Source organism: Prunus dulcis, chromosome 2 (genome assembly GCF_902201215.1).
Source record: "Prunus dulcis chromosome 2, ALMONDv2, whole genome shotgun sequence".
Lineage (NCBI taxonomy): Eukaryota > Viridiplantae > Streptophyta > Magnoliopsida > Rosales > Rosaceae > Prunus > Prunus dulcis.
In genome coordinates this window covers 7,457,253-7,471,189 of record NC_047651.1, presented here as the reverse complement: position 1 = coordinate 7,471,189, position 13,937 = coordinate 7,457,253, and the positions used below count along the sequence as shown (strand labels likewise).

The 13,937-nt window shown below is 41.9% G+C and overlaps 1 protein-coding gene across 1 annotated transcript; it reads left to right on the top strand.

Moving 5' to 3' along the window:
* The first annotated feature begins 7,878 nt into the window (after nt 1-7,878).
* On the top strand, nt 7,879-9,398 carry LOC117619043 (50S ribosomal protein 5, chloroplastic). The gene is made up of 2 exons (XM_034348862.1): nt 7,879-8,042; nt 8,724-9,398. The coding sequence occupies exons 1-2, from the start codon at nt 7,937-7,939 to the stop codon at nt 9,074-9,076; spliced, it is 459 nt and encodes a 152-aa protein (XP_034204753.1). The 5' UTR covers nt 7,879-7,936; the 3' UTR covers nt 9,077-9,398.
* The last annotated feature ends 4,539 nt before the right edge of the window (nt 9,399-13,937 follow it).

The window sequence follows — 13,937 nt, the reverse complement described above, 5'->3', positions numbered from 1 at the left end:
TTCCCCTTGCAAGTCTCGGGCGCCACGCAGTCTACCCGAGCTGCAAACTGGCGAAATCAGGGGACTATGATCAGCCTGATCCGCCGGCAGGTCTCGATAACACCAAGTCGACTCGAGCCGCTCTGGCAAGATACAGGGGACCGTAGTCAGCCTGATCCGCAATCCTGGCAGGTCTCGGGGACACAGAGTCAGCCGAGCCGCAATCCTGGCAGGTCTCGGGACACCAAGTCTGCCGAGCCGCAAATTCCGGCACTCACGGTCCGAGCGTCCCCGTAACTCGTGAGGCAAAGTCAAGTGCACTGACTGAACTATAATCAGACTGGATGTCCGTAGACATCGGTCCGACTCTGGGTAATCACTATAAAGAAAATGGGTACGAGGTGGGTTTAAAATAAAAGCCTTTAGAAAAATCTGAATAACAACTGAAATCACAAATTGTGCTGCTGTCTCATCTGATTTCAACCTCAAACTCTGTTTCTATAATTGATAAATAAGCAGCATAGATTTATAGAACTGTTACTGTACTGATCATGTTCCGAACCGTAATAAAACTTACTTAATATCAAATAAAGAAACTTATTCAAATAAATTCATCTCTAAAAACTTATTTATATAAAATCAATATAAACTCATTTATAAAACTTATTTACATAAAAGCACATCAAATCATTCATGAAATCTGATTTATGAAAGAAAGTCCACTCACAGATGGTCCAAGCTACTGCGACCCTTCGAAATTCTCCTTTGCAATTCTGTCGGGTTCCTGGTGCCTTACTCGATCGATTTGGTGGAGAAACGAAGGAGAATTTCAAGCTGGAAGTTTGGGTAGCTTCGGACGAACCTCCGTCGGAAAACACGATTTTCCGGCCAGCTCAGGGCGGCCCCCGGGTTGAGGTCGGTTGGAGAAGGTAGGGGACTCGATGGCGGTTCCAACGCCACCGGTCCCGTGGCCATTGGAGCTCGGAGGCGGCGCCAGCACCTTCTGGAAGTCGGGGGCCCGTTTCGCGCAGAGTCTGGGTTTATATAGATGCAACTTTGAAATATTTACGGTTATGCCACTGAGACTCTTTTGACCATAACTTTTTCGTTACAACTCCGATTCGGCCCCACTCCGTGTCTACGGACTCCTTTCGCCGTGCTCTACGCAATGGCACAAGAGGAATTCCTAAATTCTTTCTCAATCAAAAAGTCAAAATTTCCCCTATTAAATAATACAAGGGCAAAATTGTCTTTTCGCTAAAAGATATTTTCCTTACTTTTTAGATATTTTCTTTCTTTTTAGATATTTTGTTTTGGGTTCTTACAATCTACCCCCCTTATAAAAATTTCGTCCTCAAAATTTGCATCTCTGTCCTTTCCGGAGGGGGAAAAACTGCTCATGTACTTGCTACTCGGGTTACTATACTACACATATCACTGAAAGCTAATTACTTTCCCTTCCAAAATCTGAATTGCTTGTTTTATCTCCTTGGGTCTAATACAATTAGGATTGACTCCCTTGCTTCCTTAACTCTCACTATACTTTCCTCAGGCGATAACTATCGAGAATACTTATCTGAAGATCTTTCTTCTAGTGTCTGCATAACTTCTTGCCAATCCTGGTTACTTGAGGTTTTTTCTGCTTAATCCAATCAGGTTCTTTGTTTCCTACAATACTTCCAGATTCCAATGGACCTTGCTTAACATTCTATCTTCATACTTGAGTGATCCATACCATATCTCGAGTAAGGCATCTCTTGGAGACATCTAATCCAATGAAATCCAACAACTGACACTTAAGGCATACTCTCAAACCAGCATCTTTTTACTCAAATCCTTCTGAAACTGTAGTTCATCATGTCTCAATAACTTTCTCACCATTTGAGTCATTTTCTTAAGCTGGTCGTTTGTCTAGGGTGAATTGACGTATTAAGCTGAAATCAAGGTCCAAAAGCTTCTTTTACCTAAGTCCAACTGAAACTTAACCTGGATTTCTACTTCTACACTATAGAGACTGGCCTTCCACTAGCAGGGTCCAGAAGGGTACCAACCACATCTGGCACACTAGGGCAACTTCTCCTGTTAGAGCTTATCACCACCTGTCTCTCCATACTTCTGGTTACACCAGCCTTAGAACAATTTGCAATATTATCATCCTGGCTGGTACCTCTACTGAAACTAACTCTAGTTCGATGGCCTCCAAGCTTGCGGCCATTCGTTGACTGGAAACTGTGATCATCATTGTAGTATCTCTCTTAAACTTTTCCTGATTGGTATTACCTTCATCCAGATACTGTGCGCAGAGCGTACCCCTTGGCTTGCCCATTATCTGACTGGGGTATACACCACCACAGCATCCACATGGACCAACTATTAACCTGATCGTAACTAGGTGCTACCTCTTACCTTCCAATCTTTATTAATAACAACAGTACACGAAACCTTTTTCTCGTATCCTGATCCAGTCATTATCTTCTATTCTACGGCAAAAACTATTGCATTCACGCCTTCTGTAGACTTGTAGATAAGACTGACTATCACATTTGGCTCTGAAATACTTGTCCAATTCAAATTAAAGAATTCTAGTATCGTCCTTAACTAAATCCCATCAATTTTCTATTCTTTTGTAAAACAACCAGAACTTCCCAAATCTACTCTCTCTTTCAATTTAATCTTCTTTTTTTCTCCTCGGTACCACCATTAACCCAATTTATAATTCTCACTCCTTTTTACTTGGTCCACCTATCTCACGGGTGGACTTCTTGGCTATATGTTAGAGTCTCCTTGTTTACTGAGTAAAGTAGGTATAACTCTTAACAAGCTTTTAACAAGGGATTTCTCTGCCGGTTCAAACATCTGTACCGTTCCTGTCCAACTTGGGAATCTCATCCCCTTACGTCGGGATAACTATCTAATTTTCCTACGGATACCACCACCATTTGGGCCCAACTTGAGAAGAGAACTAGGATGCACAGAGTGCGAAGTCTACAGGAAGTAAAACCTATGCTCTGATACCAAATTGACAGGACCCGACCCAATTTCCATTTTGAAATTCGAGCCAAGTCCTGTGCGTGTCCGACACCTGGCGAATGTCGGGCACAAATGACCTTTTTACCCTTCTTATTTCAATATCGCTTTAAAATTTCCTTAGACTTCTGCCGAAAATTCGGCAGAGTCTCCCATGTATTTTGACTAATCCCAAAGTTTTCCACCTGTTAAACAAGCTAATAATTCTTCACCAACTGCCAGAATAGTCAATCAACCAATTTCAACTCTAAGCACTACATTTCCATATGGATATCGGAGCGTTCTTTGAGTCCCTCAGGGTTGTGAGGATTTCTACAATACCATACCTGGTTTGAGACATGGAAGCTAAGAATGGCCCGGTGGTGGATCCTGCGTACTTCTATGGCCTGGGGGCGAAAAACAGGTTGGAAATGTGAGTGGACAAAAATAATGTTCTTCAAAATAATTTTCATAACATAATATCCCCCATTGTAAAAAGAAAATTTAGCTAAATAAAATTGAATACGTACTTTCTGCATCAGGCATATTCAACTCAAGGCATTCTATATCAGTCATATTCAAGCTCGAAAGTTTCATACAAAACCACTGAAATCAAAGCTTTCATAAAAGTGCTGAAATCAAACGTGTATAAAAACTCTGTACTCAAACCTTGCATAACTGAACAAATATAAAGGTATCTATGCCTGAAAAATCAGAAAAACTGATTTAAAATAACTAAAAATCATAATTTAATAAAAGAAACTCAAAATCCTTTGAAAATACCACATATTTGTACCCCTGTCTTTTCCGTCAATTCCCTGGCAGGTCTCGGGCGTCACACAGGCTACCCGAGCCGCAAACTGGCAAACTGCCGCAAATCCTGGCAGGTCTCGGGACACCAAGTCTGCCGAGCCGCAAATCCTGGTGCTCAAGGTCCGAGCGTCCCCGTAACTCGTGAGGCAAAGTCAAATGCACTGACGTAACTGAAATCGGACTGGATGTCCGTAGACATCGGTCCAACTCTGGGTAATCACCAAATAAAGGGTGGGTACATGGTGGTTCTAAAATAAACTATTTTTAGGAAAATCTAATAACTCACTGCCTTTTTGTGAAACTGAAATTTAACTGCTATCTCCTCTGATAGAATTCTCAAACTCTGCTTTTTATATTACTGGAGCTTCAGTAACTAAACAACACGTAAATCAAAGCATTGTACAGACAAACCACGTTCGAAATAAATAGTTCATAAAACTTCTTCAAGATCAAATAATGAAATTAACCCATATAAACTGATTTATAAAAGCTTGTTGGTATAAAATCATTATAAAATCATTTAAGTAATCTCATTTATATAAATCATTTATATAACTCATGCATATAAAATCGTTTATGAAAGAAAGTCCACTCACTGATGGTCCGAGCTAGTTGAACCCTTCGAAGGTCCCTCCAGCGGGTCGACTGGACCTCTGGTGCCTGATTATCCATGAATAATAAATCAAAAAACTGCTGAATAAAAAGAACTTAAATTAAATACCCTGGCCCCGGCTCCTAGAAATACGTGCACTTGTTTCAGTTACTCCTATGCCCACATTAGTTTTTCAGACACTTAGATTAGGTTTGGAAGATCCGACGCTTAACTAAGCGATAAACTACCAGACCGGCTGATCCGGGACCTCGTGGGTCCACGGTCTCCAATGGCAAATCTGGGCTTCTCTGAAGGTCCCTCATAGAGAAGGAACCATGTTCCGCGAATTTGGTCCGAAATGGACGGTCGGATTGGTCAAAATCGCGTTATCGCTTAAAATCCAAACCCTAGCTCCAGGGTTCGCGATTTCGGAGTATCCGGGACTCCGATTCGCAATCCGTCGAATCCTACACGATCCTGAAATCATGTAGACCGACATATCCAAAGTTCAGTGCGATCAGACGATTAGACGACACTGAACCCAAGGATCAAGCGATATGGAAAATCCGTTCGGGGCTCAAACGGACTCCGAATCGAGATCCGTGAAATCCTACGCGCTCGTGACGACACGAGGATCTCAAAACTGCCAAGATTTACTCCACCACCCTCGCCCACGCGCCCCAGCACGCCGGGCAGATTCGGGTGTCCAAAGCGATTTTGGGTGGTCGAAAAATCTTGGAACCAAGACTCCAAACTCCTATCCTAGGTAAAACACCCCATTTGGAGTCACTTTTGTTCTTGGACATACCCCAAAAAGTGACCAGAAACAGTAGATCGCGGCGGCCGAAGTTTCGGCCAAACTTCAAGTCAAAAATCGAACCCTTTAGAGCTAAAATCGATCGAAACCCATACATCCATCAGCTAGAACACGAAAAATAGCTGAGAAACCATACCTTACTAGATCGATTTGGTGGAGAATTGAAGGAGAAAAACGAGCTGGAAGTTTGAACTGAAAATCGGCAAACAATGGCAGATTCCGGCGTCCCCGCGGCTGAGGTTGGTCAGAGAAGAACGGCGGGTGAGTGGCGGAGCTATTGGGACCAACGGCGGAGATCGAGACGGCCTGTGGTGGCCGCTGTCTCGATCGGAAGGGAGAGAGGTCACCGGAGTCGCGCGGGAGGGAGAGAGAGAGAGGAGAGAGAAGAAGGAGAGGGATAAAAATCTGACTTTTTGACCAAATTACCATTTTGCCCCTCGCGGTATTTTGATCGTATTTTCTTCGTTACAACTCCAATTCGGGTCTACTTTGTGTCTACGAACTCATTTCGCCGTGCTCTACGCAACAGCGCAAGCGAAATTCCCAAATTCTTTCTCGATCAAAAAGTCAACTTTTTCCCTAGTTAATAATGCGAGGGCAAAATTGTCTTTTTACTAGAAGATATTAATCCTACTTTTTAGATATTTTATTTCTTTTTAGATATTTTGTTTTGGGTTATTACAGACGTCGTCCAAGTCGTTTTGGTACCGGCCTCGTCCACAGCCGTGGTCGGTGGCCAGAGATACGAAGGAGAGAAGGAGGTGGGGAGAAGAGGGAGGGAGGTCGGCGCGAGGAGAGAGAGAGAGAGAGCTGAGCAGGTTTTTATAAATAGAACTTTGAAATATTTACGGTTATGCCACTGAGACTCTTTTGACCATAACTCTCTCGTTACAACTCCGATTCGGGCCCACTACGTGCATATGAACTCATTTCATCGTACTCTATGTAATGGCGCAAGCGGAATTGTTAAATTCCTTCTCGATCAAAAGTCACCTTTTTCTTAATAAAATATTCCGAGGGCAAAATCGTCTTTTCTAAAAATAAATTATTGATAAAAATGAATTTTTGGTTTGGATCATTACAGTCTGGCTCAGATTCCAAAGCAAAATTTGGGTCGAGTCTTGTCAACAGTACCCGGGTGATAAAGAAGTGATACAATGGTGATAAAGTAGTGATACAATGGGGATAAAAAAGTGATACAACAGTAATAAGGGAGTGATACAAAATGCTAATTGTATTTAACTTTGATTTCTTGTTTTGTATTTAAATAAAAAAATAAGTATAAATATCATATCAGTAACGGTTTCCGTCGGATGAGGGATATTGTTTCCCTTAACCAAACCAAGCATTTCAGTATGGATTGGATCGTAATAATTAAAATTAAAATTAATTATTTAACCCAACCAAACCAAATCGTCGGTTCACAGATAATTCGGATGAGATGCCCAGCCCTACCCAAAATAAGGGTTGAAATTATTATAAATAAATAAAATTTTAAAAAAAAAACTCACATGGAATGCGCTTTAAAAACAAACCCAAAACTCATTTACTACAAATGACAATGCCAACGACAATGATGACGAGGACGACGAGGACGACGACAACTACGTGGCTAAAGAGGAGTAGAGCTCGAAGATGAGGAGTAGAGATAGGTGCATCTGATCGAGGTTCATTCAAGGTTCTGAACAATCCAAAAAAAAGAAAAAAGAATAGAAGCACGATTTTAGAACAAGAAATCGAAGGTGAAATATCGAAAATTGTATATCAGAGATAAAGAATATAGTTGGACCTGAGACTGAGCTTCAATGGAAGCTCCTCTTGCTTCAACATCGAGAAAGCACCAGCGAGAAAGGAGAAAATGAATTTGATTTGGTTTTTTGCCAGATCTGATTTTTCTCTCTCAAATCCATAGTATAAGGGCAATATAGGTATTTTACATACACAAATAAACTATGAAATTGCCATTAAATTGAAAAAATTGACAGCTAAGATTGGGTATAGGGTTTCTTTGTAAGACTATGTCTAAGATTGGGTATATAACTAAATTTGTAATATATTATAATTTTTGGTAGATTATTTGAGAAATGGGTGCGTATTTATAGAGTTTAGAGTGAATTTTGGGTTGAATATGATTTAAATTAATTTAAAATATTATTTTGACCATTGAATTTAAATTTCAATAGTTGGATTTTTTTTTTTAACTGTTAAAATAACATGAATTTGATATAGATTGTTGATTTGGGTTGCTATTAGAATATTTAAAAAAAAAAGGGGGGAAATGTTTGAATTGTTGCCGTTGTCATGAGCGCGTGACAAAGTCTACAGCTGCATCAGCGCGAGCCCCTTTCACAATAGTTGGACTGGTATTTTGCCCTAAGTTTGAATTTTACCAAATTTTAATCTTTAATTTTCTTAGATTGTGAAAGAAATAGACTAAAACTTGAAATATTTTGAATTTAGCCTCGTAGGTTAGAGATGGCTTAAGACAAGTCATGAATTCGAGAACCTGAAGAATCCGAAGTATGTTGACGAAAAATTGAAAAAAAGAATCCGAAGCACGGGTCAGATAGGCCTTATTTTGAAATCTAATCTTAACCGTTAGTTTAAAACCAACGGCCAGTATTATAAAACTTCATCGGCTTATCCAAAAGGCCAAAACCCGGACATTTAACCAACCAAAACCGTGAGTCTTGAGAGACGACGAAGAGAGAGAGAGAGAGAGCACGAAAATGGGTCTTCTTCTCTACTCCAATCCTCTGCCTCTCACCACCGCTTCCTCTCGTTCTTCTTCTCCATTTCCAACATCATCATCTTCAACAGCTGCAACTGCAATCTGTAAGCTCTGCCTCTCTCTCTCTCTCTCTCTCTCTCTCTCTCTCTCTCTCTCTCTCTCTCGCCCTTACCCCCAAATTGTTTTCTCCATTTACTTTTAAGACATTGTTGGTTCAATTGTTGGAAGGCTTATATATGCCAAGTGTAATTTGAAAACAGTAAGAATGCAATTGAACATAAGAACTTTGTTGGGTTTTGTGTATTTTGGGTAGAAGAACGAACCTTCATTGCATATGAGGCTTGGGACTTGATGCTCTTCTTTAGTATCTGTGGCTTTGCATTTTTCAGTTGTGTATTATTAGTTTTACTTCAAAATTTGCATTTAACTTCGCCAAATGAAAAACCTTAACTGGCTGTTTTTGGTTGGTTTCTATGTTTCTTGGTGTGCCTTATCTACTACTTACTCAACACTCGTTCAGGTTTTCCCTCAAACACCTGGCATGCGCCCATTCTTCTTCCTATGCTTTTCTAATCTTATTTCCTGCCGCTTCCGTCCTCAACACTTCAACTTTCCTCTGCATTTGGGTTTTGCTAATCGTATTTTCTTTCTTCTTATTTGTAAACTACTCTATTATATAAATGTGTTCACTCCCTTGTTGCTCCTGTTTCGTAATTTGCCAATGTTGCATCTCATTCAGCTCATATTCATATGATAATTGTTTTTTTTTTTCCTTTGGTCTTCAGTTTCCAGGTTGCAATTGAAACCCACTGATGCACATCCAAAATCTTTCAGTGGAGTTCGCCTTCGTATGCCCGCTGTCAAAAGGTTTCCATCAGTAGTTGTTAAGGCTTCCTCTGACATTGATGGCACCAGTCCAACACAGAGTAGTGAACCAGTTTCAGATACCAAGAAAGAGGTAGTACCTGTTGACAAGCTTCCCTTGGAGTCAAAGCTGCAAGAAAGGCTAGAGCAGAAGGCGAAGATGCAACTGGCGAAGAAAATAAGACTTCGGAGGAAAAGACTTGTTCGTAAGCGGAAGCTGAGGAAGAAAGGCCGATGGCCTCCTTCAAAGATGAAGAAGTTAAAGAATGTCTGACCTTTACCTCAAGCTTTCTTGCAGGTTTAGTTCTGACACTTTTTGCTTCTCAGGTCATTTCATTTAGTTAATGTAAGATCAAATGTATCGTCATATTTTTTGTTTGTTTGAATCTTGATGATTTCAATGAGAATACCATTGTCCAATATGATCTGAATTCGAATTATAGATGGCAGAAGTGCGTGCCTTTTTAGGTTCACATATGTGAGCAATTTAGTTGATTTATGCAAACACTTCATCTGGTATTCTGGTGGTTTTAGATTTTTGTTTCCAACATGTAAGCTATGTTAGATGAATAATAAATAGTGATAGTTCAAAATCATCTGCTGTGACAAACACTTGCAAGGTTGGCTGAACCCGGAAAAGCCAGTAATGCAGGCTTAACTGAAGTTTGTTGTTAACCCTTGTTACATTAGTGAGTAACTAGTCTGTAAGTTTGTTACAAGTAATTAAATAGTTCGTTGAAAGAGTTGGTCAGTTCACAAAATTTCTTTCGTCAATTCAATGGCAATCTCGCAGTTGAGCAATTTTGTTTTCAAACCATCCTCGCAGTTGAGTAATTTTATGTCCAAGCCACTGCCTCAAGGCAAGCTTCAATAGGTAAGCATTCTTGTATTTTGAAGATTCCTGCGTTTTCGTGAGAAAATTCATAATATGCAATCGAGCATGGTAGCAATAATGACGCCTGTGAATCAACTAAACTGGTGAGCACCATGAAATTTCAGAATGTCAGAAATCGGATTCTGATCAAACTTTCACAGGATACATGGTGTAATTCGTAGCACCAGAAAGACATGCATTCATTTGGCTAATGCTTATACTCGGTTCAACATGGATAAATAAAGTCATTGACCAGCCCCAATAAAAAAGAAAAGAAAAAAGAGACATAAATTCATTTGCATATTTCCTCATTCTCTCATTCCCACATTCTCATTGCATTGTTTTGACTCACGACTACCCGGTGCATTTCTATCTAATTTATTTGTGTGAGTCTATAGACGGAGTTAATTATTATACGATTAGTTTCCAAAAGATGTAACTTGTTGAGAATTTACCAAGAATAAAGAAGTTTTTCTAATTAGTACATGTGTGGGTTAGAGTAGTTGGTGAGGATAGTGTGTTTGTCCCCTTGCACTCCAATTCGAATCTCCCTTCTCCTAGAGTAGAATATCGCTTGTAAGTTTTATATAAGAAAATTCTTTAATTAACACACCAAAAGATACTAAAACTGTTACAGTTTGTTTGACAAACAACAATCTAATTAATCAAATGTAAGATTTGTACAATTTCAGTTACTGTAACCAAGCAATAGTTGGAAAATAAATCAGAAACTCCACCGACTTGCATTCAATTACTGTTTACCAATGCCAACTTTCGGTTTCACAATGTACCCCACTACGCAGTAAAATCAGTGTGAATTTTGATTAATTATGTGATATGTTTTACTAATTCTTTTACCACCAAACAAAATATGGGAATAAACATAGCAGCACACATTTTAAATTAGAAATCTAATACTTAATTACTAAGGGTTTTGAGAATAGTCTCTAAATTTGTGCCCGATTCGCATTTTAATCATTAAATTACTAAGGATCTGCATCCTCTCAATTACTTTTTGATCATTTTTGCTCCTTAATGTACAAACTGTGGGAGCATATATTTTCGTCTCCAATCAGGGGCACGCCACGTGGAAAAGAAGATTATCTCTTAAATTAATTAATTAAACCAGTTTATCTGGCTAATTAATTAATTGGGATAAATATCTTAATTAATATGATATTATCTTTATTTAAAGAGATAATATCATTAATTAAGATATTATCCTAATAAAGAGAAGATAATATCATTTAATTCAGATATTATCTTCTTAAGAGATAATATATTTAATTCGGATATTATCAATCCGACTCGATCCCTACGAAACCCTAGCCCCGAGGCTCCTATAAATAGACGACCTCATTCATCATTCAAGGTACTTAAAACCTACTCCTTATACCCGAGAAAAATACCTGAAGCTCTCTCTCCCTCTCCACTCTCCATATTTTCTCCACACGGCTCCGGCCACCACACACGGCTCCGCCACCCGGTTTACACCCTACATACAACTCCGTACCCTTTGCTTAGCTATTGTTTTCCTACAAACACTCGAACTAACTTAGGCATCGGAGGGCCTTTGGCCAACACCCCCCGGGTGTGGTCTATTTACTCCAATCTTTTTTACAGGAATCGAGGAAGAGAGAGAAGGAAGATCGAAGGTTGAAGGATCCAGAAGCGAATATTCTCCCGTGAGATTATTTGCACAAACATTTGGTGCTTTCATTGAGAGCACGAGTTATACTCAACGCGTGCTCAAGGAATCCGTTCCTCCTATTTTCCAATCCACCAAAGCCTTCCAAACAACCATGGTTGGAAGCAAGCGCACGAGGAGCAAAACCGCCGCTATGGCTCAATCCGTGACGGCCCAAAGCTACTCCTCCCACGATCCCACGATCGACATGGCGGCCCCACCACCTCTCGCCGCCATGAACCCTCAGCAGCCACCCCGTGTGACTGAAACCACCGTGCCACCTGCCGGACTCGCAGTGAGGACCACCGCACCGGCCTCCGCCGCCGTCGTACCATCTCAAGGCCCCATGGCCGGACCTAGCCACCTTCATAGCACCACCGTTGAGCATGGTGGAACCTCACATCTAGTTGGGCTCACTACCACCGCCGACTTTGGCCCAATCTTGGAGCAACTTCAACCATTCCCTCCATTGCCTCCACGCTTGACGCATACTCCCACATACACATCCAATGAAACCCTAGCCCGTGTGCAATTGGGCTCCACACATTTCTCTCCTCCCGATCCACGAAGTCAAGTAGACCTTAATCTGAGAGTTGACCAGCTAACTCAGAGAATGGACGACCAAAACAATTTGATGAGGCAGCTCCTCAACCAAATAAACTTGGCTCAAAACCTTGGCCTTGGACAACAGGGCGAAGAGAGAAGGATAAACGAACGCGCCGATAGGCAGTTCAGCCGGAACCAAGCAGGTCGAGCAGGAGTAAGCGGACAAGGAAATGCGCAACAACGAGATCAGCTCGCGGACATGTCGCAAGCATCCGCAAGCCACACTCAGAGCAGACGAAGTTTTCCTTCCAGATTGAATTTAAGGACCAACGTGCGCGACAGGCTAGGCCCAAGACCTGACATCCACGCTCGCCTGGGCCAGCAGGAAGACGTTCATGAAAGGCTAGGCTCCCAGGGAGGTCAACTTGACGGCCATCGAGACGAGGATCGAGAAGAAAGGCGCTCTGCTGCTCGCTCGCAGAGAAACATTCGCGAAAGGATAGGCCCCCAGGGAGGTCAACTCGACAATCATCACAATGAGGACCGTGAAGAAAGGCGCTCTGCTACTCGCTCTCGAAGAACCAATTCTCGTCGCCAAACTACTGGAAATCCCTCACAAGCGCAGTCCACCAACACTCCGCCTAGACAGCGCAACCGAGAAGGTCGACCCTCGCAAGCCAATGAGGAAGTCAATCAGCATCGTCTAAATCGCGAAGATCATCAACGTGACCGACTAGCCATGCGTGCAGAAGACGTTGAGAAGCTTGTGAATAACCGACTTCGAGACTTAAAGATTGGCAAAAATTTCGAAGATGCACTACGCATTGAGGTAGACCGAGCAAACTCCTCACCTTTCACAATCAAAATTGAGCAGGCTGCTCCTCCGAAACGATTCTCAACGCCCTCTTTTACATGCTTCAAAGGCGATTCCGACCCCGAAAGTCATCTGAAGCATTTCAAGAGCCTTATGATCCTCTACAAAGCTGAAGACGCGTTAATGTGCAAGGTGTTTGCAATGACTTTGCGAGGAGCAGCTCAGGATTGGTTCCATACCCTGCCATCCTGGTCGATCAATAGCTTCAAGGAGCTTACTTACATCTTCACTAAAGAATACACTTCTTATCGGACGATCAAGAAGAACCCCGACCATCTGTTCAACCTGCGCAAGAAGCCCGAGGAATCCCTTCGAGATTACATCAAGAGGTTCAAAGCAGAGAAGGCCAACATCGTAGGGTGCGATGACCAAATCGCATCCTCCGCATTCAAGAAAGGTCTTCCAGCAGAACATGACTTATACCGCGAGCTGACTATCACTCTCAGCCAGACTCTGGCAGAGGTCTTAGCGACCGCAGAACCCTATGCACTCTGGGATGACGATCGAATCGCTGCGAAGAAGTCCACTGAGTAGGAAGATCGACCGGCTAAGCGGGCAGAACAAAGATGCGACAGGCTTGGCAGCAGGGACAAAGACAAAGGCAGGCCACGCCCACAAAGAGAGGCCACGACGAAAGAGAACTACACCAAGTTCTCTATCCCCATACACCAAATTTTGGCCCAAGTGAAGGACAAACCTTGGGTAAAAAGACCTTCACCCTTGAAAGGAGATCCGGACAAGAGGGATACCAGAAAATATTGTGCCTTCCATGCGACACATGGGCACAATACGAATAATTGCTTTGCTTGGAAAGCGCATCTTGAAGAACTCGTGAGAGAAGGTCATTGCACGGAGTTCATCGCGAGGCAGGCCATCCAGCAGATAGAAGACCGCGATACCGCCAAGGAGCCACCCCAGAAGGTCATAAGGATTAACACAATCCTAGCCGACTCCGAGGAGTCTGGACTGACCAACAAAGAAAAGAAGAGGAAGATCAAACAGGCTACTATGATCTCCCAAGTCTCAACTAGCCTCTCACTGGCAGAAGACGATCCCGTGATCGGCTTCCAAAAAAAAAGACTTAATCGGCCTTGATCTACCACACAATGACGCCCTTGTCATCAGCATTCAAATCGCTCAGGCCATGGTCGACC

Bases quoted from the DNA above. Each gene is read 5' to 3' on its own strand.
- LOC117619043 (XM_034348862.1), top strand. From the start codon at position 7,937: ATGGGTCTTCTTCTCTACTCCAATCCTCTGCCTCTCACCACCGCTTCC. The intron at 8,043-8,723 runs GTAAGCTCTGCC...TTTGGTCTTCAG, and splicing joins AACAGCTGCAACTGCAATCT to TTTCCAGGTTGCAATTGAAA.